General features: G+C 41.0%; 1 protein-coding gene across 1 annotated transcript; it reads right to left on the bottom strand.

Moving 5' to 3' along the window:
- Nucleotides 1-9,548: 9,548 nt before the first annotated feature.
- Nucleotides 9,549-25,479, bottom strand: EDN3 (endothelin 3). The gene is made up of 5 exons (XM_056507522.1): nt 25,142-25,479; nt 24,558-24,774; nt 13,254-13,418; nt 12,699-12,803; nt 9,549-11,955 (listed from the first exon to the last, which is right to left on the bottom strand). Exons 1-4 carry the CDS (start codon nt 25,191-25,193, stop codon nt 12,731-12,733), a joined length of 507 nt encoding a protein of 168 aa, XP_056363497.1. The 5' UTR covers nt 25,194-25,479; the 3' UTR covers nt 9,549-11,955; nt 12,699-12,730.
- Nucleotides 25,480-26,250: the final 771 nt, after the last annotated feature.

Raw genomic sequence — 26,250 nt, 5'->3', positions numbered from 1 at the left:
CCTTATTATAAAAAAGTACTTTTTCCTTAATTGAAACAGTTTATAGTAATTTTAAATTTTCCCCATTTTTCTCATTGCTGTCATCTTCATTATTAAAGAAAGGCCAAAAAGAGAGTGGCTCAGAAGAGCAGATGAAGTGGCTGTTTCCTGAGGGTTTTTTTCTATTTTGAAAAAAACCCAAACCCTCAGAATACTGGCAGTGTGAGGCCTGGGAGCATTACACTTTTGAGTGGAAGAGCTGCTTTGCTGCACTATAACAAAACTGTTGTGGGCTTGCTCTTGCTGTGATCTGCGACTTTGGGGATCAGTGCAGTCCCTAGAATTAGTTCTACCAGGGGTGATGCTTCCAGGAATTCAGCCAGGAATTCTGTAATTGGCAAAGTAATGGCTGAAAAATGCAGCTAAAGGGTTATTTCTATTTGTGTGCTGTCAAAGGTAGATAATTCCTTATTCCTCCCCCAAAGCAGACGGGAAGAGGATGAGTAGGTGGGAACAGGAATGACAAAGTTGGAGCATGATGAGTGTGTGTTCTCCTCTGTTAAACTTTGCTTGCAGTCTGTCCCCCACACGACTGACACAGCAGCTGAAGCCTCTGCTGCTTCCAGAGGGCACAGGGAAGGTTGGGTGGCTGAAGTAGGAGGGAATGTCACTACCAAGCTGCAGGATCCCAACAGGAATTTGCTTTTGGCTGTTGTAGTTTTGTTTCCGGTAATTCATGCTCTGGACTTCTGGTTGGGCCCATCCCTCTGGGTGTCTTTCCTGCTCTGCTCTCTTGTTTATTGGACACTAAACACCAAAGATTTTCTCAGAGCATGTGTGTGTGTTGGGAACAGCCTGGATGCTATTGTAACATGATTGCAAATGGGATGATGTGCCCTTTTCCTCTTTCCCATTTCCATGTTAGTAACTAAGCCAACACTTTTGTGTTTGGTTGTGTTATTTTAAGTAAAGCTGGACTAGAAATGCTGGCTTCCTTTCACATTCCTAAAAAAGCCCCAAACTTGTAGACGACAATACTATATAAAAACTGAATTTGTATTCTCTTAGCTTCCTTGGTAGAAAAAGAGGAGGAAACTGAAGATTTGGACTTTCGTAATCCATTTTTTGGGAAATGCATAATTTGCAGTTCCTTGCCAGGTTATGGAGTTTGGGGATTTTTTTCTCCTTTATCCTAATTATAATGCATTTCTTTTTTGCCTGGTGATTCCCAAGTCTGTACTGAACCTGAACATAAATTTTGCTATTCAAATGTGTAAGGGGTGCAAGCAATTTCATATGCTTAATTTCAGACATTTTCTTCCAAAAAGGTCATCTCACTCCTACTGAATGTCAGAGATGTATTTGTTTTACCAAGAGTGCTTATAAACGCAGGTCCTCCCCTCCAGTTGAGGTTGCTCAGGAAATTAGTTAATTAGTGATGTCTGAATCATACTGTGTTCAGTGAAAACACTACAAGGTTCTGTGTCTGGCCTTAGACAATATGTTATTTAAGATTTAGGGAACCACTTATGGTAAATGCAGGCTGATGTTTCCTGGAGTGAAAAGGATCATTTCATGGAAATAAGGTAAAATTAACCTGAACAACATGAATAGAAGTTACTGATGGCACTGACCCAGGATAAATTCCTGCTTTGCTCAGGTTTGCTCCTCCTGCTGAACTCTTGTGTAACCGATCCATGTGGAAGTGCTGTCATACAAAATCCACCAGCTCTATGCCTAAGGGACATTTGCAGGCATAAAATCCTGCTCTGGAAGCTAACAAAGCTCCTCAGGACAGCTACTTCCCTTTGTCCACTGCTTCTGCAGATGAGTAATGACAGGCTCTTGTTTATTCTTCTGAACATGCACTTCTCGAGAGCAGCGTTTTTCCCATGCCTTGACAGAGTTTGTGGGTCTTTCCTAACTGCATTCAAGAGAGGCTGGATACACACAAGTATTGCAAGCTGAACTTGAATTCTGCAAGATATTACATAATAACCCCCCCCCACACACACACACACAAAATTAGAAAGATAAATGTGATCCCCAGGATGTCTCAGAGATGGAAGAGTTTTGTAGGGAAAGGGGTTGGTATCCATTTGATGAACCTGGGGAAAGCTTTGCCTGTTTCACAGCCTCTGTTGGTTGTTGGTGAAACAGAAGTGATGACACTGATTGCTGTGGATTGCTTTGAGAGCTGTGGATGAACTCTGGGATGTAAGAGTGAGATAATCCTGTTCTCCCAGGCCGTACTGTAGAATCACTGCAGTTCCCAAGGGAGCTAAATAGGTTCACTCCTGGCAGCATTGCAGAAGTAAACAGCCATTTCTGCTTTCCTCTGTGTGTCTTTGTCTGCTAGAAAGGGTATTTAAGTACTGGAGGAGTGCCATTGTTTCCAATAGATGTTATGACTAGCACTGAGTATTCTGAGGATGAGGTGTGCTACAAAAACTACTGAGTGAAGCCCTGAGGGCTGGACAGGCCATTCAGCTGTAACTGAAGATAATTGCTCTAAATAGAAAAATGAAATGTATTCATTACTTTTGTCCTGTTCTACAGAATAAAAGTACTGATGATAAAGGTAACTTGGATATTTAACATCCCTGCCCAATTTTTCAAATCTTCACTTAAAACTTCAAGAATTACGAAAGTTGGATTTTCAAAAAAAAAGTCACAAATTTTAAATTAATGCAGTTAGATGAAAAAGATACAATTGTAGAAGGCAACACAACCAGAAACTTCAGTGTACCAAATTTTTTTATATAAAACCAAGATTTCAGATTACTGAGAAGCTTTTATTACTAGACAGCTACAGACCATGACCTACCTATCAGATATTATAGTTGAAATCTAACTGATTTTGCATTGTCTTCAGTGATTTTGGGGAGTGGTTTTGCATGCAAAAGCTGTAGCAGAAGGTGTCAAGTGATATGTAACAGTGTGTGAAAGTAACTTACACAAGCATTTGGATAGTTGTGCAGATATTCTTGGACCAACCTCTAAATCAGTTAAGTCCAGATCAGATCATTCATGAATCACAAATTGTTCCCATATGAGGACTTCTCCACAAGTATGATAAATAAATCTCTGTAATCAAACCCAGGACTGCCACTTGCTTCCAGTGGTGGTGTCAGAGGAAAGGCACAAAGGAGCAGAGAAATGAAATTTTATCCACATGAATTGCTCTTTCAGATGAAACACTTTGGGACAGCAAAGACTCCCTGCAATATTTCTGCTGCTCCTGCCATATAGAGGGATTTCTGTTGTCAGTGGGGAGTCAAGTCTCCCATGGAACTTCATTTCACCCTGAGGGGGGGACTTTGCCTGTCTTCCAAGAAAGAAAATGCCAGAGTGTAGATGCTTTACCTGTGGGAAGGTAGATCGTGAAAATGCCAAGACACAGATGGTCAAACAGTGACAGTGGCATTTTGTATTTATGGGCAATGACAAGAGTGAATTCTCTGGCTGCTTCAGGAACATCACAGGAAGAAAACCCAAGCTTGGATACTTTTGGCAATGCATCTCAACCATAAACTTCTTCCTTTACATCGACTGAGCTGCCATTTTCTATGAAATTGTAAGAGATATAAATTTATTTTACTACACTTTAGACTTACTATTTTTAGGAGGGAAGGCCTTCATAAAAAAAGCTATTTAGTTAGGTAACATGTTGCATTTTTATTTTAGTCTGGCACATTTCTGAAATTCCAGGCATTTTTGGCTTCTGGTAGAAAGCAAACTTCTGCCTTTTAGGTAAGTGCTGTGAGTGTTTGAACTTTTCAAACTTTCTTCTGCTTATGACCACTTCTGACAGATGTCTGGCTGAGTTAATAACCCTAGATATCCTTGAATGCCTGGTTTAGTACAAGCAGATCATCAGGCAACAGAAAGTCCCTTTACAGGTTTGTCCAAAATGACCCATCCAGCAACGTTTGTCATGACTCAAGGCAGCCTCCCTGTTTCTACCAAAATCCTCTGAAGAACCAGGATATTCTAAGAGGGAGGGCAAAGGAAAGAATTGTGAAATGTGTTAGGAATTAACAGAAAAAAACATTATTTGAATAAAAGGTTCATTTAAAAGAATACAAATACATGTCAGATTCCTTTAAACCTGTTTTCAAAGACTTAATGGCTTAGTGTTCTATTGCTGTAATGCATAAATTTTGAGTAATGTCACATAGGATTTCCTCTCCTTAATTATGTAAAAGGCAGCTTTTTATTCATGTTAAGGTTTGACTTTGAGCAAGGTCTCTGTACAGAACAGGCACAATACAGCAATGGACAGCAGAACTGGGTTTGTCTGTGTAGTTGCAAGAAGAATGTTTTGGAGAAACTGAAACAATGACTCAATTCCAGTACCATTGATATGATTCTGGTAACAGAAAATGTGAATAAGTAATAGTAATAATATTTTTCTAATGGGTCTATGTCTAAACCAGCTGATTATTTAAAAGCACATTTCAAGTGCTAGCAATACATCTAGTGATCATATTCCTTGTTAAGGTAACTAATTAAGGGATTGAGCTGATATGCCCAAGTTTGACAGAAAAATGAAAAATTTGTAGAGTTTTCCAAGAAATCAATGTTGTGGTATTTTGTGCAAAATGAAATGTTCCTGGGGCTTTTAAGTGAAAATCATTGTTGATAAACATCTTAAGACTGTTTTCTGGAAGTGAGATCAGCAGACAATGGAATCTGTAGTAGGGGAAACAGATGAAGCACAAAAACTGGTGTGTAAACTACTCACTGTTTACAAACAGAGGAACACTTGAAAAACAGGAGTTGGCTACTCAGGAACGTTCTGGATGGCTGGTGTTCCAATTCAGACTGTTAGACAACCCTGTTATAAAAGTGCTGCTTAAAAAAAAAAAAAGTCATACCTTATTCAGGCCAGTTAGGAAAGACACACTTATCAAGAATGCTGGCAGTTGTGCAAAAAAAGGGGAAAAAAGGAGTTGTTGAAAGATTGAGCTGAAGCTCCTCTTGCTGCAGCAGAGGTGACAGATGCTGGAGGCCACTTCAGACACTGTAGCTGTGCCATGTTCTTTCTTTACCAGCATTTCTTGAAAATTAGGAAAGAGGAGTTTGGAACTCGTTTCTTCCAATAGGCAGTGTTTGTTTTGAAATTGGTGTTTTTCACACAGTGAGACAGGCACAGCAGAAGGAGTTTGGCAACGGACATTGCATTTTTAAATAAAATAAATCATAGTGCTGCATATGTGGAAATAAAGGCTTTGAGAACTGTTATGAAGGCAGTGCATGTAACTGGTAAAACACGTGTACTCAGTTTGCTCTGTGATATTTGGGAGAACACATTTGCAATATCAATGAAAAAAACACTGCTGCAGTAGAACACCCTTGACAGGAATCCTTGGCTTGGGTAGCACAGGGCTGGAAATTCATGTCCTGAGACAGGGCCTGGTGCCCACACTGCCCTCTGCCCTGGCAAGCACAGAGTGGCACAGCCTGGCTGTGCCACATCCTGGGCTGCCCCCAAGATGTGCAGGATCCTACACCAAGGGGTGCCTCAGAGAACGCACACGAGCAACTGGGATGCGCACTTAAATATTACTGGTCCCAGTAGCAGTAGCAATATTGAGACATTTCTGAGCAGCTGGGCACAGTGAACACCATGGACATTTGTTTGATTTAGGGGGTTCTTGCAGGGAATGTGCATTGCCAGTGAGTTTTTCATGCCCCTTACTCAGTTTTCTTCAGGTTTTTCCCTAATGCTACATTTCCTCAATTTAGATTGGTAATAACATGTCAGTGTTCTCTTAAAAATGTTTCTGACCCTTCTGCTCAGAGGCACACAGGGGACTGGAACCAACCATCCAAAGCAATACTGGGTTGTTTCAGGACAGCCAATGTGTGCCTGAATGCACAGGCAGCCACAACCTTGGCTGTGCCTTAGTTCTGCTCTGAATCACCACCAGATCCAAACACTTTGTTTTCTGTGTGCACGTCCCTCTGAATACTTTTTGGTAGCATTTTATGGACTTTTTGTTTCTGGTAGGCAGTAACTGACCAATTGTTTGAAAGTAATCAGAGGTGCAGTGACAGTTCCACCAAATGACATTGATTCTTCACATGTTCTCAAAGATGACCAGATGCATTCATAAGTAAAAATGCTACTTAGAAATAAGCATGGCTTAGGACTGGCTCTGTAGGGATCTTAACACAAACACAGCTTTGGGTCTTGCCCTTGTGTCAGTGTTTGCAGTAAGAGCCTGAGTAATTTGCCTGAGATGCCATAAGGAGATAGCAGAATCAGAACTATGATTCGGCGGTTATTGAACTCTGGTGCAGGAATTCCTCTCCTCCAGTTTTCATTTTTCTTCTGGGCTCCTGCAAATGCAGAGTATCCAATCTCTTAGGAACTTTGCTTAAAGGAAGAATGTTAATCAAAGACAACCCTTGGGACCTGGTACAGGTGTTTTGAATGTATTAATTCGTGAGCAGATTTGTGTTAAGAAAATTTTTACATTTAGGGATTCAAATGCTGAGGTTCAATCTGGTTCTTAGTTGTAGTGTCTTTAAACCACTGAAAATGTGACCTTTAGCTGACCCATGACTATCCAAATTGACACCAGAAGGTGCTGCAAACTGGTTTCATTGTGAAATTAATGGATTCCTCTTCTGTGATAGATATGGGGAAACAAACTACAGATTTTAAAACCATCTCTTTGGGAACTGCATCTTAATGATATCGGAATTGAATAAATATATGCACAGTTCCAGGAATCTTCTAATGGAGCCTCTGGGCTTTGATTTTTACATCTGCTTTTCTGTGGTTTTGTAGCTCACCTCATGCACTAACCATTCAATATATGTTTTATATTGCTACAATAGTTTGCACATTTATTTTTTAATGACAAAAGGCTCCCACCCTCTTCACATCTGCGTTGGAAGTATTTGCATAACTGAGGGCCTGCAGTGGTAAGTGAAGGCAGCTCTCCTCTAGAGCAATACAGATTGCCAGGCCTGGAACACTTAAGGAAAGCAGTGAGACATTAAAAGATTTCCAGATTCAGTCAGTTCTTTGTGATGGGGGTGAGAAGAGTAATTGTAAAAACAATACAATTAAATCAAAATTAATTATAAAAAAAAATTGGAATTATTATAATTTGTTGCAGTAGAGCAAAGATTTACTGGAAAGTTATGGCAAAAGTGCCTTTAATAAAACACATAAATACTCAGTTACCTAAGGGAGAGCTGGTTCACACTCTGAAAAACAGCTTTAGCAGAAATGATTAGTTAAGATATGTGACTTGTAGTCTAATGGAATATCCATTGTAACAAGTAAAAGGGAAACTCATCTTCTCAAAGATCATTTCATTGTTTAACACGCTGCCTCTTTAGTGTCTCCATTAACTTGTCCATATAGAATTTTTAAAAAATATTTATGGGGAAAATGGAGTCTGAATGTCGAAGACTTCTAATCTTTATTGTTAAAGGGCTCAAACTTCAGTCAGCTCCATTTATGTTGCTGGAGACATCTGCAGGAAGTGTGAGCCAAGGTATCCACTTACCAATGACCGATGATAGCACATGGTAAAGATATTTAGATCCCTAAAGTAACACAGAGGTGCAAAAGGAGTTTTCAGACCCACACATCCACCTAATTTCAGAAAGTGGAGTGTTCAGGAAATGACCAGCACCTGGTTTGTTATAAAACTGAAATAAAAGGAGGGAACTAATCCAGAAAACTTAGATAAGGGGAGGGGAGTTTGATGTGGACACTGGGGCTGCTCTAGGCTAGAGGTAAGAGCCCAAGGCTTCAGAGAGGTGTTTCCCATGGCAAAACAGGAGCCAAGGCTTGAACCTCATCCCATACCTCTCTGTAAGCTCAGTTGTGCTACCAACAATCTGCATAGATCCCTCCTCTGCAGAGATTGCTTTGAAATGCACATCAAGGCACATTTGTCCTCTAAAGCACTGCTGAAAACCTTGGATGTCAAACTACTCTTTAAAATGTACTTTTAAGCAAAGTTTGGAAGATACTACTGCAAGGGAAACAGAGGGTGCAATATGCTTTGTTTAACTAGCTTAGCATTCTAAATCTCTCAATCCTGATGTTTCTTTGTAGCATAAAACTCTCCAGATCAGGTTATATATTATGCATTGTAAAACTCTAGTAGTGAAAACAAACATTGTTTCCAGAGTCATCTGTTTGCAATTTTCCTTGATTACTCTTCCAATAGGTTTCAAGCTGTGGATTGAAAGATTTAATGTTCATATGGATAGAATTTGTTCCTTTTCTAATGATAACTTTTAGTTACATTACTCAGTCGTAAGTCAGCCTGCATTTTACTTTGTTCAAGACAAACAATTTTGTCATCTTAAATCAAATTGTCATGACTGTCCTCAGCAATCTGTCACAGCAGAGTTATTTTTGTCTGGCTGTTCTGACAGCCAGCTCCTAAAAACAGCGTCTGAGTGCATGTGAGCAATGTTGGATGGTGCCAGTGGGGGATCAATGTAGGGATGACATAAAGGAGAAGGATCAGTAGGTGAACTTGGCTTCCAGGCATTACAAGAATTTGGGATGTAGGGAGAATCAGAATGACCAGAACGGTGTCCCCACAAGCAGGCACAGCAACAAGGAGCCACTGATTGTAAAGGACAGGAGATGGGATGAGCTGTGCTCTGGGAATGGGAAGAGTCACCCAGCAAGGGGGGAGCACACGGCCCCTTCCAGCTTTGGTGCCCTCTCAGACCCTCACTGCCAGGCTCTGTGGCTGCCACAAGCCACAGCCAAGGAGGGGAGGTGCAGGTGCTGTTGTTCCATGGCACTTCCCTCTCCTGCTGATGAGCTGACCTGTGAGCCCTGAGCTCCTTGTACTTCCTCCTAGGAACACTGGGAACAAATTGGGGCTCTCCTCTCCCTCACAGCCCTTTGCATGGGGACTGCACTCACATCTCTTCCCTCTCTGTTGAGGATAAAAACTTTAATTTTTCCAAGGCTCCTTTCTACATTTTTTTCCTTTGCTTTTGATCATTTATTGTTTTTACTGCTATCAACAACACAAAATTGAACTTTTTGTACTGGGAATTAGAATGCATGCTATGGAACTTTGACAGAATTATAGCAGACTTGTACATATATGGTTTTACATTGGATAGAGTAAGAACTGGAACTAATTTGTTGTTACAAAAGTTAAAGTACAAATGTCCTCAAAATAATATTCCAGAACAAGAGTGATTCTGAGGACACCTAACTATGCTAACATTACATGCTGAAAGATGAAAGAGCCTTTAATTCTAACTTTTGCAAATAATACTTTTATGATTTATCAGAATGTAAGAGTTGTTTCTTAATTAAAAACGTATTAGCTGTATATGAGTTTATTTCTATGTATAACTTTTAAAGAGTTGTACTTCAAATTAGCTTAACACCTTCTAGTAAAAATGAACAATTAGATAAACTGAGTCAATGAGGAATGTTACCGGTGACATTTTCTATAAATACAAAATTAGGTAAAAACTATCTTGTAGTTGTTAACTGTTCCCAGATGGAGCAATGGCAGTTCAAAGCCAGAATCCAGCACACACAACCTTCAGGTAAATGCTGTGGTTTATAGGTTTATTTGGAAATGTCTACAGTTAACTTTTCTCTCTTCTGAGCTTGATACAAAAATATTTTTCACTTTCATTTTTCTTCACAATTTTTAATTCTGTATTCACAATGGACTGATTTTTACACTAACTGGTATATTGGCACCAGAGTCCCAAAACCAAACCACTTGAATGTGGAATTCATGTACCAAAAAAATGGGATTTCTCTTTTCTAAAGAGAAAGCACAACAGTAACACCTGTAACCCACCACTCAAGGGCTAAATCCGCCTCCATGTCAAAGAAAAAACTCAGTTTGAATTTTGGTGGTTTTTTTTTTTTTTTTTTTTTTTTTTTTTTTGGTGATTGTTTAAATTAAATTAAAGCATTTTGGAGTGGGGAAGGTGTGAATCCATCTTCAAATGCAACATTTAAATTGAACTCACATGGGGATAGACAGGAGAATTCCAAACACAGACTGAGCAGTTCATGTAAGAGCTGAGCTGTACCCACTGGAGCTCTGGAGGTTTGTCCAGCACTGGGATGTGTTTGGGACTGGAGCTGAACTCTGTGGACATTGTCCACAAAAAGAACTCTCAGGACAAATAACTACTGCCTTGTTTGTCCCCGGATTGGGGGACAGATGAGAGTTACATTTATAGCAAAAGGGACACAAAATTGAAATGTCACTTTTTATGCATAATTATTACCACAGAATTTGTTACCCTATTTTCCCAGACTGTCAGGAGAATTATCAACCTCTTGAAGGCAGCAAGTTGGGTGACCTGGGTGTAGGGATTCAGTGGGGGAAGAAATTTCCAGGTTTTGGACACAAAGGAACATTAGGAACATTAAGCATTCTTCATAACAAAACTTGATTCATTCTTAAAGACCCCAAAACTATACCATGTGCTTTAAAAAAGAATACGGGAGAACAATATGTGAAGTGGTTTTATGCAATAAATAATCTATTTTCTATAAATGTACAAAATCAGTTATACAGCAAGTAAGAAACTGATACAAATGCAATAACTGAAAGATATATTTAATTTTATAACTGTAATAATTTATTTATGAAATATATCCACATATATATAAAATATATCATATGTTTTGGCAAAGACCTCCCTTTCTTGTTTCAAACAAAAACTACTACCCCTGGTTTAATCCTTATATAGACATTTTTACTGTTGATTTCTTTTCATTTTTCTTTTGGTCTCCATCTTTCTTCTTAAAAAAATAATTTAACAACATGGGTTTATAGTTTAACCTATGTGCCCTGGGGAAAGTCTGCATGAAGATCAGTCAACCCCCCCAAAAATGTGTAATGTCACAAGTAAGGGACTTCCTCTCTTTTTAAATAATATAGAACAGGATTTGCAAAAGTTACTCATTTTCCTTTGCTGACTCTTGCATCCTTGTAGCAAAAAGAAGTCCATAATTTCTGAAGAAATAATTTACACTGAAAAATGTCCAGGGTTGGATTTAATCCTTATTGCCAAGTTTCCAGGTTATTGGTGCTGGTGTTTCAATGGAGAGATAAAGGTGGGATTTGTAGCACTGGCAAAGCCCAGGGGATGTGCTGTGGCTGTGACTTGTAGGGGCCTGGGGCAGCAAATGGCCAGCACAGAAATTACTCTGATGGCATCAAGTTCCACAGTCCTACCCTTGCACCTGTAGGAAAATTCTTTGGGATGAATCACTGAAGTTCTGTTCACCAACTACAGTGCATCCCCAAATAATCACTGTAAGTGTGTTTGAATGGAACTTCCAAGTGCAGGAATAATTTGTGCCTAAATTAGGTAATCTATTGAATACTCAGTGTATACTCTTAACTTGCTATAGTTTATAATAATATTTATATTAGCCATTCATATTTATTCTGCATAGATAGTGTCATTTAAACATCTGCCACGAAGTTACAATATGATGATTCAGGCTTGCATACATTAACAAGAGAAATACTTTGTTTATTCTTAATGAGAACTCATGTAGAGGCAATCTCCCTCTAACTCTCCACATTCTCCACTTGCAGCTGCCTGCACAGAGCTGTGGATGGATTCTTCAGACACAGAGCAAGCAGTGAGTGGAACAGTTTCTGTTGTACTTGTTTAAATCACAGAGAAAAACGTTTCCTGAAGTTTTGCATTGTTGAAGTTTGGGTCTGCCTTTGAAGTTTTCCTCAATAGTGATACATTCCCTGCCAGGTTACATGATAAAGATTATCCTTTTCTGAGGCTCTCTCGAGGGGAGAAAAGCTTCTTCAGGTTCCCATGCCCTCAGTGGCACTGCTGAAATGGAAGTGTTGCCTACTGCTGAATTCTCCACTGGCATCACACTGAAGCATCAAGTTTGTCCATCTCAAGGGAGAGTTGTAGTTTAAGTTCTTGTTTCTGAGCTCCAGCAAATAAATGTTAAAGCTTTAAAGAAAACAAACCAACAAACAAATACAGCCAAGCTGTTGAATGTTCAGCACTAATCCCTGTTACCTGAGATAATTGTGGTTGCTGTCCCTGGATGTGTACACAGAGCGAGCTCTGCACAGTTCTCTAATCAGCTCTGATCAAATAATCACAGCAATAAATTCAGCTTGGGGACTTCTAATCCAAGTGCTTCCCTTCACAGCAAAAAACTTGGGGTGTTGGTGTGACATTTTCAAATGTGGCAATATTTGAAACTAGTTGCTTGTCCACAGTAACCTCCTTATACCTAACATCAAAAGCAGATTTACTTTTCCCTCCAGATACTTCTTCCACAAAGTTTTTTCCTGTTTCTTTACCTTAAAATTTCAACTTTTACTGAAGCACAGCATTGGGACGTGTAGCTTAATTTGCTGCAGTGCTAAACAAGGAAAAACATGATAGACAGGAACAGGCCTTGGCCTTAAAAAAAAATGCCAAAATATCTATTGGCTTATAGCCAAATAAACCAATTTTGAAGGAGTTACATCAGCACAATTAAGGTTGTAGCAGTTCTGTGTATAGTAAAGTTTATTTTAAAAATTAAATTAGAAAAAAAAAACCCAAACAACTCATGGGCCAAATTCTGTCCTTATTTAGGAAGCAGTGATGATATTCAGTTGAAAGAATTAAAAGTCCTGCAAGTAAAAGAATATTTATGGAAAGTGAATATTTCTTTTTAACATTAAGCATCTGTAACATACCTGATTGTTCAGAATCCTCCAGACTCTCTGTGCTACTGAATGAAATTGTGTTCCTCTTCCCTGCGCTGGTCTTTCTCCTCTGTCTTTTCCATTGATCCATGATTTCTGTAGAATAGAGATTGCCTAAACTTGTCACTGTGTTCTCATCCATGTCCCCACAGATGAAATGACAATTTCATGCTCTTTGTTAGACTGCATAAAATATTCCAGAACAGTGCAATGTTCAGCATGCCCCTAACTGGACAGATCTGCTGTTTCGAAACTGGCTGTGTCTGGCCTCTTTTCTTCACTTTTTAAACTCTGATGTGACACAGGAGTTTTCTTGCTTTTTTCTTCCTGTTCACTCCCTCATCCCACTGAAGGGGAAGTGAACAAGCATCAGAGTAAGTGCTTGGCTGCTGGCCAGGGTTAACCCACCACAACTGCAGAGGGGAGTTTTATTTAAAATCAATACCTTTTAATCAGTTCCTCTTGATAAATGCATCTTGATTAATTTATCTCCATGAAATGGCCTCATCATGTGGCCAGGCTGCAGTGATAGGGAAAGACACTCACCTTCTTCTGTCCTGAACTCTTCTGCAAAACTGCAAACACTGCTTGTCCTGAGCATCCGAACAGGAACATCGGAATGAGGATGGGGAAGTACTTGAAGTCTGGCCTGTAGACCTTTTGCCTCTAAAGCTGCCTCTGTAGTTAGACAGTCCATATGGCACAGTCCTCCTGTTGTGAGAATCACATGTATTGTGTATTTTAGGAACCAAGTAAAATTATGTTCCATCTCTTTTCTATTTTAGTGAAGAGATCTGTTGATGGAAAGCAATAAATAGTGGCAGAAAAATCAAACTCTCTGCTCAGGTAAGTTCTCTCTGTGCCAGATGATAATTTCTGCCCCATCAACTCAGGCTTTCACTAAGTTATAAATTAGCAGACAGTAGCTCTACTGGAAGGATTAACTGGCAGCTACACTATCAAAAAAATTTTGGACTACCTAAGAGATGATGCACATACATCCCCAGGTTATTGTTTATTTTACTCTTTATTCCCATGTTGTGTTGTTTTCCCCATCCAATGCACAAATCTGTTACATTCAAAGCCTTGGCTGGTCTGAAGTGACAGAGGAGTTGTGCTGATTTCACCAGATCAGTAACATTGTTGTCATTTAGTTCATGGTTCTGAGCCTGATTTGCCATTGATTTTATCATTGAGAAATTGAGAGAACTGTCAGCATGATTAATTTACTGCATCATCTTTGGAACACATCCCCTGGAGTTACAAATGCGAGAATCTCCCAGATAATCCTCCTTGTATGGTTCTACCTTTCTGTGAGAGATCCTATTCTGTGCTGCAGCACACCAAGAAACAGTAGCAGGTATCTCTATTTCACTGCATGATTTGCTCTTTAATGGCTTACAGTCAACATTATTATCAGAAAAGGACATGGTTCATCATTGCCTGCTGACATCCCCAAAAAGAGTTGGATAGTTTAGATTGATGTCATAAGTTACTCTCCTCCAAGCTGTTAAAGAATCTCAATCAACAGCAGCTGTACTCCCTGTCAAACTTCTGGAGACTCATAAAAGTTCCTGAGGACTTGAGGGATGGGCTAAGCAAGTCACAAATCCACAAACACTAAAAATCTGTAGAGAATCTCATGTTCAAAAGCAAGAAAGAGGAGGAGAGGAGTGAAGAAAAAATAAAAAGAAAAAAGGCAGAGAAGAGGAAGTCAGAGTCAATCTAGAAAGGTTACAGAAAGGTTACAGAACAAAGCCTGAATAATGAGTCTGGAACCACTACCTTCACATAGCTCTGCTTCTTTCATTTGCTTTCATAAAAACATCATTAGGCTGCTAATGGGAAAGCTGCAAATTTTCCATTTTCCCACACACATGGTGGGCTGAAAGGTTCAGAAACGTTATTTTCCTAATCTCTACAATAATTTTTGATGCAACATCAGTACAGTTGATGCAAATCATTTATTCAAACCTCTGCACTCACAGTACATTTGTAACAGTGCACTGTGTCTTTCACAGCCTGAACCTGTCAGAGTTAGGTTGATCACAAAATCATCCTGAGAGAGAGAGAAAATCACAAGCAATACTTTTGGATTCAGAGCCCAGGGGATGGTTTTTCTCCAGCAGATCCTGGTCTGCCTCAATGCAGAAAATGTTCCTTATTTTCACCACTTTACTCCTACGCCGGGACACTGGGAGAGGCCAAGAATATCCATATTTGTCTCAAAAGACTTTAGGACTTGATTTTGGCCTCACTTCTCAAACCATCACTTAAAAAGCTTTTTGTTATCTTTAGGATTAGAAGCAAGTCCCATTTTATAATTTAAGAGTATTAATAATTCTATACTGACATCTGCTTTACAATAATGAATGTGAAATGGCTAATGTAGGGAACTTCTGACATAAATAATTTCTCCATGGTCATATTTTTTTTTTCACATTCAAGTAAGAACTGGTATTTAAAGGCAGGAGTGGGGGAAAGTTCCTTTACTTTTAACAGTGGCAAACCCTCTATGAAAACTGTCTGGTAAAATTCTGCTGTTCAGCTTCCTGCTCCAACTGAGACTGAAATGGAAAGATGAATTTTGTGTGTTTTAGACAAATGTGAGAGCCCCATTTAATGACAGACAGTTTGCCAGGGCATAAAGAAGCTGCTTGCAACTTTTGCAGATGTCATCCTATGTCATCCTACATTATGCTAATGAGACATAAAACGCTATAATATGTTATTCTCATTATTTAAAGTGGTTCCTTGTTCAAAAGTTCACTCTGTCAAAATTTGATATTGGGCTTTTTTACTCTAATTCTCTAAACCAAAAGCTCTGTGGGACTGAGTCACAGCTTGCCTTGAGTCAGAGGCTCTGCCTAAATAGCCAGAGAGAAAGAAGGGCATGAGTTTTCTTCTTAATTGCTGCAATTGGCAAATTAATGGACCAACCAGAATTGTCACCAACTTTCAATTTTACCTTAATCCATCACTATGTAAACTACAGTGACTGAGGAAGGGGCCCATTACCAATCTGCTGCCTTTCCTAAGAGACAGTAAATTCCAGCAAACAGGGAGGAGTGGAGAATATAATTATAATTACAAGTGATAAGAGCCATGAATCACAGCCTTAAGCAAAGGAGGAAACTGATATTTTAGATACTGCTTCTCATCTTTCTAATGAAGAACGTTATGCTTCATAGCTTAGAAAATGTATTCAAGGCTACTTCGTTCTCAGTGGACCAGAAACATGTGCCAATGTAACATTTTCAAGTGTTTCAAGTTTTAAAGTCCTTTAACCAGAATGTCCCAGAGAAGATTTTGTGTACAGTAATGTTCAGATTTGCCAATCAATGGTAGGAATACAATAATAACCCAAATATGCTTGGTTTTGGTTTCTAATCCAAAAATTCAAACCCAAACCAGATACACTTCAAAAGGAACCCAAAGTCTTTACTACAATCATCACGAAGAGCTTGATGACTTGAATATACACAGGGCCCTTTTTCTCATCAGTGAAGATGAGGATCAGCTGGAGAAGGGCAGAGGCAGAACTGGGGGGATCCTGAACTTCCAGTTCCTTACACTGTGTTCCTTGTGGTTATGACCCATCCCTGGCCAAAGAACTGGCTAAGCCATTTACTGGGGTTTTTTTAAATTTCTCTGCAGTGTCCACAGGTTTTTAATTAATTCATTTCTTAAGGTTTACATTTCACAAGAACAATTGAATTCCTGACCTTTAGTTCAGTATGCAGCATTTCTTCCTTTAGGAGAATATAATTCTCCTGAAGTAAACTAATATGAGTGTAAGATAAATTTACAGCTAAGGTGTGCTATGAGTCCTTCATGTCTTTCTTCTCTACAAGTGGAGAATAAGCAAACCTAGACATTTCTGAAACAGCCTTTCCAAAGGACTTCCTTGAACTGGTATCTGGCAACATTCAAATCTGTGACTTCTGACTCTTTTGGGAGGTTCACTATGATTACTCCATCCAGACAGTGGGTGCACAAAGGTCTGCATGCTCAGTTCTTAAGACTTTTCTAAGAAAGAAAAGGTCTGAATTTAAGGAAATAGTTGTTTCTTCAGGATAAACTAATTGTTCTTTACTCTGTCTGCAAAAACAACCCCAACAAAACTAGCACAGCTCTCCAGTACTTGCAATTATTCCATGTGTTGTAATTGTGTTTAGTCAGTGCAACAGATAATTAACTGAAGATAATCTCATGTATAACAGAGCAGCACAGAACTAATCAAAGCACAGAGTGTTTTTTGCAGATTGGGTATCAAAGGCTGAAATAAACTAGATTATTCATGTACTTCGTGTCCACAAAACACAACCAGAAAAGCTTTCCCCCTAAGAGCCAGCCAGCTCTTGGAGCAAGGTTTTGCCCTTAAATTAACAGAAATAGGCATTTGTTTGTTGAAAAAAGACAAAAAGTACCAAGTAAATGGTACCAAGTGATTTTTCCACTGAACAGCCATTCTGAAACAGTGAAAATTTTTCCCAGAAGAAAACTGCCTGTTGAAGGATTAATACCTCCAGGCTGAATTGGATAGTAGGATTTGCCTGAGTCCTGCTGTCCCCCACTCACAGTGAATGCTCAGAATTCAGGCAGACAAATCCAATTGGTTTATTTTAATTTTTATAACATCTGGCTAAGTTTCTCATGCTAAGTTATAATTGATCTATGAGCTGCTATTATTTTCTACTTTCCCAGCCACTTAAACACAGTAGATACCTCCAGGGCACTGGAGAGTTTCAGCCAAAACAAAGGGATGAGGGGGTTGCAGCAATCATCTTAGACATTGTGATTTCAGGATTCAGCAATATATTTTCTGGCACACATCCAGGCTAGCAAGGCTCCCAACAGTCTCTGGTGTTTCCAGACAATCCCAAAATGTATGGGATCCCTGTAAGGACCACTGAGAGCAAAGAACACAGAAAGGAAGCAAAATTTACCATCCTCTAAGTGAGATAAAATATTCCCAGAATGAAGGATGATGCCTGTGGGATATAAGAGATATTTCTGTGTATATTTCAATATAAAGGCACTACAGTAGCACTATGTAGCTTTACAGATGAAGAGATCATTGGCTGCCCTGGAAGCTGGTTCCAGCTTTTCCTGTAACAGGCTTGGTTTTTTAGGAGTGCACAATAGAGATACCTCCCATATTAACCCATCCTTATCATTATTTAAGGAGTAAAACATCTACAAAGGATGCCTGACTTGTTGTTTTGGTCATCCTGTCCACACTCTCAGAAGCTGCACTTTTTCTGAGTAGCTTTTTGAAGTTTAAGTTATTTTCAGATGAAACAACTTTTATCCTTTACAGCCACGCCTTTCTTTTCCACATCCTCAATTTAGTAGTGCTCAGTGTTCCTAGATACTGAACAGGCTATTATCCAAAAAGGTGTACTCCATGACCTTGCTATCTTATTCTTTAATTAATACTTGTTAATTAAGTTCATTATTTACAGCTAACTTATGTAATAAGCCAAGGATTGCACACATCTGCTTAATCACTCAGGTTCACTGACCACATCAGTTCTTTGATTTTCCTCCCCCTGGAGGAATACCCAAGTCAGGCACTGTGAGAATCTGGAGGCTGTTCATCACTGTCCATCCTCCTCCTGTAGCTGTCAAAGGAATCTTACAGGTTTTGTTTCTCAGATATGGTCAGATCAATATCTGAGTTGTGGAGTGAAAAGCTGGGGTATATTTACTGAGGTAAACAGTATGAAGCAAGCCTGGGGGTGTCCACTAACGCCCCAAATCCCCAGAGAGGCTGGGTAGAGCTCACCTGACCTAACAAACTGAGCCACTGTTTCACAGAAATGCCTCTCTCAAAATAACTCTCAGCATCTCCTTCAGTGCCTCATATCAATCCCAATCTGCTTCCAGCCCTGTTACAAGATATATGATCATTAATTAAGTAAAATTTTGGGCAGTGTCTTCTGTCTGTCAAGCCCACACTTCCATTATTCCTTTTCTCCCTCTGACTGGTAGTCAGTACTATTAGTAAGTGGTTCTTATCACTTACCAGTGGCACAAAACCACTGAGGTAAAGCCCAAAAGGCAGAGCTCCTGGGAAATATGGATGAAAGGAATCAAATTAAGGTTTTTTTTCAAACTAAAATTCAGAGTACTTATTGCTGCTTCAGAAGCCACCACAGCAGTGCACACAAGGAACAGAAACTAACACATGTTCCTACCTCTCTCCACAGCCTGTACAGTTCAAAACCCACCACTGGTTTAAAAACAAATAGAACAAAAACCCAGGGGAAAATAAACACATGGTGTTAAAATGTAGGATTGGTGAAAGTGACTGTGGTTTGACAGCCCTCGAGAGTGTTTATTCTTAGAATTAGACCAGCAGGAGCAGCAGTAGTGAAATTTCAAAGCCCTGGCTATCAGCATGTCTCATCCCTGACCTCATCTTCTCAGGGCCAGCCCCTGCAGGGATGTGGGATTGTCACTGCAGAGCCAAATCATTTCAAGTCTTTCTGAGAGACTGCTGTAAAACATCAGTCCTGGGAGTACTGGCAGTAAGCTCAGATATTCTACTTCTAGACTGAGGAGGGCATGCAAGCCATGCACACTTCAGACAGTGAGGCACTGAAAGTGTGAGGTCAGTACACATTTTAAATATGGAAGAATATCTCTCTGAATAGAGAGGCCCAAAATCAAATCAGTTTGCCCACAATAAAATATAACAATTACAGCAGGAGCCCGTTACTATATTCAGAAAATCCATTTGCAATTTTCTTCATTTCAATGAACAATTTGAAAGATTCCATGTGAAGAGTAAAGATTGCAAAATCAGGGCAAGCTTCATTCAAAAAGAAAAAAAATAAAATCAACTCAACAAAGACTCAGTTTTGGCACTTGGTTCTCATGGTTAACCATGTGCACTGTGCAGCTGACAGATCAGCTTCCTTATTTGAGCTTCCTGGCTGGCAGCCACTGTTTTATCATCATGCCTTTGGCTAGCAGGGATTTTCAATCTGATCTAGAGTTTATAACCACCTGCTTAATTGTTTTGCTGAACAAGAGATCTTTAGCTGTGTAATTCTATTTCCAGTAAAATACAGGATGTCATATATACTTATATGACTATACTTATTTAATGATGAATATAATTATCCAGAATTGGGGTAATTCTAAGTGATGTTCTAAATTATTAATGTCCATAAGGATTAAAAGCATCTTAAATTTTGTTATGTGGGCTTCTGTACAACAAAATTCAATCACCAAAGAGATGCAGGTAACAAAAAGATGGTGTGAAGCAAAAATTGGCCAGCAGAACATGCAGTTAGAGCAGAGTAACCACTGGGTTGTATTAAATCTTGTCTTTTGGAGCACCATCCCAAGATATCATCTGTGTGTGCAAGTAAAACTGTGAGTGAAGTGATGATATGATACAGATTGCTTCCAGTCTGAGATGACTTTCTGATGGTAACCTAAGTCAGTAATGAGCAAAGATCATTTACTTGTATTTGCTGGAGAGCTGGATGCAGGTGGGATCTGCTCAGGCTATTTAGTTCTGACAAACCCATTTGTCATCACTTACAGCAACAACCACAAGTGTCTCAAAAGCCTTTCTCACCTCAGCCAGTGGTCACCTGAGGTCAGGAAAACACATTTCTGTTGGGAGCTGTCTGGAACTAACTTGTTGCTAAGGATTATCTGACTTGCTTGAGTCACAGAAACAAATTTATTTATTAAGTGACAAAACACCAGATCCTTCCAGGGTCCCCATGTGCTCATACAGCATGGAGCCTCACCAGATCCCCTCCCAGTGTATCCCACACAGCAAAGAGACACCCAAGTCCTGTCCATGTCCTTCCTTCCCCCAGAGGAAACAGAACATGTGTTAAGTACAGAGGATCAGAGCAGCAACACAGTGTTAGATCAAAATCTGACTTTCACTTTGTCCATCCAATTTTCCTGATTCAGAAATTCATGTAACTAGCAGAGAGAACTCTTAGATCATCATGTAACTGATCTTTACAGTGTGGTCACAGAATTTCATTCAGTCACTTCTCCTTAGAACATAACAAATACCAAAATGATATGTCATTTAGGGAAAAAAACCCACTTCAGTCTTGTTTTAGACCCTTCAAAAGAAATGTTCTTATTTTTGGTACTTAGTTTGAGTGAGGAATTCTCCTTTGGAAATGTCTGGATTATTGCCATAGATTCTCATTACACTTTTATTTTAAATTGAAGACCACTTGAGTATCTGTGCCTTCATGATAGTAAGACTTTCCTAGGAGTTTTCACCTTTTCAATCTATCACTCATTCTAAGCATCAATAAAACTTCATGCAGCAACATTAATGTTATTAACTGAATGAACTGTTATTAAATGTTATTATTGCTGTTGGATGCACAGCCTCAGTTCATTTTGAAACATATGACCTCTTTGAAGAAGTGCAGATCTAAAAGTAGTCTTGCCCATGTTTTCTTCTCTTGCCTATATTTTCTTCTTGAACTTACAAAACTGAGCATCAAGTTGTGTCTGTATTATATCAGAGGGTACTGTTTAAAAGACAATTCATTCTTTAAAATGTGTCTGTAGCTATAGATCAAGATAAGCATAATTAATCACTTGACAAAAAAAAAAATTACATTGCAAACTAATTCCTGGCTAATCAATCTTATCAGTGAGAACAGTTTACCAGCTTTTAATTACCTTTGTTATGCAATGCTTATCTACACCACATAATTGCATTATTCCCTTCTGACTTACCTGCCTTTCTTTGGGTCATCTTGTTTTCCACTTTTCTTGGGTCATCTTGTTTTCCACTTTCCCATTGTTCCCAGAATGAGAGACTCACTATATCCAAACAACACTGATGCTCTTCGTGGTCAGGACTAACAGCAGTGGTTCATAGTCAAGTATAAAGCAATACTCAAAACATATGTGCAGAGATAATTTCTCATTTAATTGGCAAAAGCTGCAGGGAGTCAGAGGCTCCATATTCTGCAATTTTGCGCTTTTCTACGACTGTCACCCTGCTGATCTAAGTGGTTTCTCAGCAGGGATAGAAATGTTCTATTGTCACTCCAACAGTTTCAATAAAAACTTTAACTGCTTTTCCAGAAAAGGAGGAGAAGCCATGACCAAGATTTGTTTTGAATATATTACTACAATGCTTAACAGCTCCTGTTGGGAAAAGCAGAAGAAACCAAAGGAGGAATTAAAGTTTGGCTTTAAAGTATAGAAGCAAGCAAAAGTAGTCTGAAAACAGAAAGTACTGAGGAATTTTTGTGGGAACAAGAAGTGATAAAGTGAAACAAGTCAGGGGGAAAAGAAAGAAAAAAATAAGCAATTGTAGGGTTTGATGTAGAGGAAAAAAGGTAAATAAACAAGAAAAATACCAGAATCAAGAGATGTCAGGAAAACTTCTCCAAACTTTAACACCAACTTTCTGGCCTCTCACTGAGTGCATGATCCTCCAAGTTGCACTGGAGCCAAATTTTTAGTAAATATAAAAACTTTCCACAACATGTGTACAAGAGCAACATAAAAGCCCCTTTTACAAACAGCCAGTCTGTACACATCCAGTGGTTGCTTCCATTTCAAAGAAGTAGTGTAACTTGCTCAGGATATTGAATTGCCCAGGCAGGTCTGGTTCCCCTCATTCTCATCCAGAGGAATCTCTTGGCTTCCTGAGATGTTATTCCAAATCAATTACCACAGCAGAATTAATGCCTGTTCATGGCACATGGCATCTTAAATCCTGCTCCTGTTGCACTGAAATGGTTCAAAATATCCAATACACTTAATGTTTACCTCTGCCCCAAGAGCATTCCTAGGAAGAATCCTGGGATTTTTGATAATCACAACTGCACTGTTCAGTGAGAGTTTTGTACCACAGCAAAGCTGCCCAGTTCAGACAGAGTCAAGGAAATTCAGTCCCTGCTGGACTAATTCCAGACTAATCTCACCATCATCCACCCACTCTTTCTCAGCCTCAGAGGACTCCCAGCATCCTAATTCACCCAATTCCAACAGTGTTAGGTTATACAAGTTCGTGTCTTTGAAGATAAAAATTTATTATTCTCTGTGAAAAATTAATATTGAAATTGAGTGTATTCATTCCATGGTTTGCATAGAAATATCCAATAACATGGCATAATTTTTTTTTATTCTTTCTTTAGTGATACTGTCATAAAACTTCCATGTAGGAAAACTCTCTGTATCACTGAATTAATGTACACTAAATAATTTTGGCACTGGAATGAAAATTATAAGTCCTGTAGACTTAAAACAGCATATCCTTAAAAAAAAAAGTGTGTGTTTATAATTAGCAGAAGTCTATTTATTCAGTGCGTAGGGGAAAAGGAATGTCATTCCCCCATTTTCACTGGTGAGCTCTGACTTAAATTTACTGAGTCATAAATATTTGGCTAAAATAACTCCAAGTAATCCTGAGGTGGATTAGTGCAGGTATGGAACTCAAAGAATTGAATGACTTGTGTGAATACACGATACTTGCAGGTTGGTAGAAGTTCAAAAGACGTCATCACACATGGCCCCTAGCCAGGACACACACGTGAATTTACAAATTAAGTGCCCTAACCCCCATTTGACTTAACCTAGTTAACTGCTACTTTCTATTTGACTACTCCTTTTGTTATTTTAATCTCATTAAAAGCTTTGCAATCGATTCAAAGGCAGGTCTGAATCATTACAACAGTTCCCAGACTGTAGTCACTGGAATACTTGGTGGGATGTGTAGAAGTTCACATGACAGAGTCAGAAGAACTTTAATTCTTGAAGTCATTTGTTTACAGGTTCATCTGATCTCCTGATCAGAACTGAACTGATCACTGTGGCTGCTGCAGGATCCTATTAAACTGTGAGAATCTTTACAAATCTGAAGTCTGTTTTGGTTACTCAGCCAGACAGGATATATACAATGGTGTAGGAAAAGGAGGCCTCTAACCTTTAGGATGTAGGCAAAGTGTCACTCTTCCTGGATGCTTTCTTCCCATTAAGCACTGTCAGTGCAGACAGCAGAGCAGCTTTTCTGCACGTGTGCTGCACCCCCACCGCCCTGTGTGGAGCTCAGAACTTCCAATCCAGGGGAAACCGCTTCAAAATTTGTTTTTATTACGAGTTGAAACAAAAGCTTGTGTTTCCGCTGAGCACAGTTGTAAAAAACTTCCTTTTGTAACACCTTAAAATCTAGCACATTGAATTTTTCAAACATTATCTTAACGTCTCGGTATTTTTCCACATTAATTTGTATCAAAACTAGTGCAGCTGCACGCACACACGCTATCCTTGCTCTCCCAGCGGCTGAGTTGTTAGAAACAGATTTCTCGTGGGAAATCGCCGCTGTTCCCTCCTGTCACCCGCAGCCGGTCCCTGTGCGGTGTGCGGGGTCCGGGCCGGGCAGGTACCGCACACAGGGGGCTCGGGGGCTGCGCTGGGCGCCCCCCGAACCGGGCCGGGCAGGTACCGCACACAGGCGGCTCGGGGGCTGCGCTGGGCGCCCCCCGAACCGGGCCGGGCAGGTACCGCACACAGGGGGCTCGGGGGCTGCGCTGGGCTCCCCCCGAACCGGGCCGGGCAGGTACCGCACACAGGCGGCTCGGGGGCTGCGCTGGGCGCCCCCCGAACCGGGCCGGGCAGGTACCGCACACAGGGGGCTCGGGGGCTGCGCTGGGCGCCCCCCGAACCGGGCCGGGCAGGTACCGCACACAGGCGGCTCGGGGGCTGCGCTGGGCTCCCCCCGTCCCGCCCTGACCCCGGGGCCGCCCCGCCTCCCCCCGCCCGCTCCGCTCCGTGCCCGCGGGGTCCCGGCGCTCCCCCGCCCGCTGCCCGCCCGCCATTTCCCGCACTCACTCGGGGGTGTTGATCCAGATGATGTCGAGGTGGCAGTAGTAGACGCACTCCTTGTCCTTGTAGGTGTAGCAAGTGCAGCGCCGGGCGCGGTGCCGCAGCGCTCCGCCGTCCGCCCTGGCCCTGCCGCCCGCGGCCGCCGCCGCTCCGCTCTCGCCGCGCTCGCGGTGCCCCGGGCCGGCCGCCGGCAGCGCGGAGCGGGGCCGGGGCAGCGCGGACCCTGCAACAGCCGCGCTCAGTTCCCGGCAGCTCGCAGAGCCCTGAGCCCGCACACCCCACCCCCGAGCCGGGCCCGAGCCATCCCCGCTCCCTGCCGAGCCCCGGGAGCACCGTTATGTTTGTGTCCGCCCCGGGCTGCAGCGCTTGGGTTAAACCTACGGGCGGCCAAAGGAGAGCTTTGGTGCCTGGTTCTTTACAGCGCACCGGAGTGGGCTGCTGCTTACAGCCTTTTGGAAGGAGGGGAAAAGAAAAAAAGAAGAAAAAAAAAAAAAAAAAAAAAAAAAAAAAAGAGCAACAAAAAAGTCCAGCCAGCCTTTCTTTGTGTGCATGCGTGGAAGTAGGCAAAGAAAGAAAGAAATTCACGTTACCTGCAGTCGACGTAATCGTAAGTCCAAAGAGGAACAATAAACCCAGCTCCATTAAACCCAAATTGCACGCTGGTTAACTGCAGGCAAAGGTGAACTGCAGGCGCGACCGAACCGTTCCAGGAGGAATCACTGCAGGTCGGAGGCAGGGAATATCCTGGGGCTGGCGGCACACGCGGCTCCCGGGAGTCAGCTCCCACACGGAGGTGTGATTAGCGCTTCTCCCTCGCAGTTAATTTCCTCCAGTGCAGACTTAGTCCTGAAGGGGAGAGTGTTGTCAAAAGAAGGGAAGATCCATCGCCTGGCTTTTCCCACACACACCTCCCACCCCACCCCCAAATCTGATCAGCAACCGGAGCTGCTGTTTTCCAGCTGCAGACGCCTCCCACCCGCCGGCAGCTGCCGGCCTCCCCCGGGGCGCGGGCCGGGGGCGGGCACGGCCCCGCACCGCCCCCGCTGCCTCCCGCGGCAGGTAACCGCGATCGAGCGCATCCTCCCGGGGCGCCGGGGGAGGCACAGCCCGGCTGCTGCGCTCAGCTCATCACCTGAGCCTGTCGCTCTCTCGTTCCAGGAGGAATCGCTTGTGTGATAAAAATGCAGCTTTATGAGTCAAACCTGGGCTACCAATCTCAGAGTTGTTTGGGGCTCTTTTTATTTTTTTCCCTCCCAAGACTCTGCCACTGAATTCCCTAGGTGAAATTAAGTGAAGATACTAATTTATTAATATGTTTTTTCCCTACTTACCTATGAGCACGTCTTTGCAGGCAAAGCCAGCTAGAGTGCAACACCTAAGACAAATTTCATATTGTGTGAAATACCTGATAGTTGGGCCTAGAAGAACACTCAAGCCTGTGGCCCCATTTTCTATCATATCAGCTATTAAGTGATAATAGGTAAGGGTTTAAGGTAATTGGCTATATCTTTTCATGCAGTAGTATGTGTAGGATATCCTGTTATGGGAAACACATGTCACAGACAGCACATGGAGAAAATTTGCAAACTTAATTGTGGATATTTAAAATCAAAATGTAATGTTTCATTTAAGAATCTTTCAGTACTAGCAGAAAGAGCTGTAGCCAAAATTTCTTTTATGTATCATGCCAATTTAGCAT

This window comes from Oenanthe melanoleuca, chromosome 20 (genome assembly GCF_029582105.1).
Source record: "Oenanthe melanoleuca isolate GR-GAL-2019-014 chromosome 20, OMel1.0, whole genome shotgun sequence".
NCBI lineage: Eukaryota > Metazoa > Chordata > Aves > Passeriformes > Muscicapidae > Oenanthe > Oenanthe melanoleuca.
Note: the sequence above shows the minus strand (reverse complement) of the source record. Positions and strands in the feature narration are given on the sequence as shown.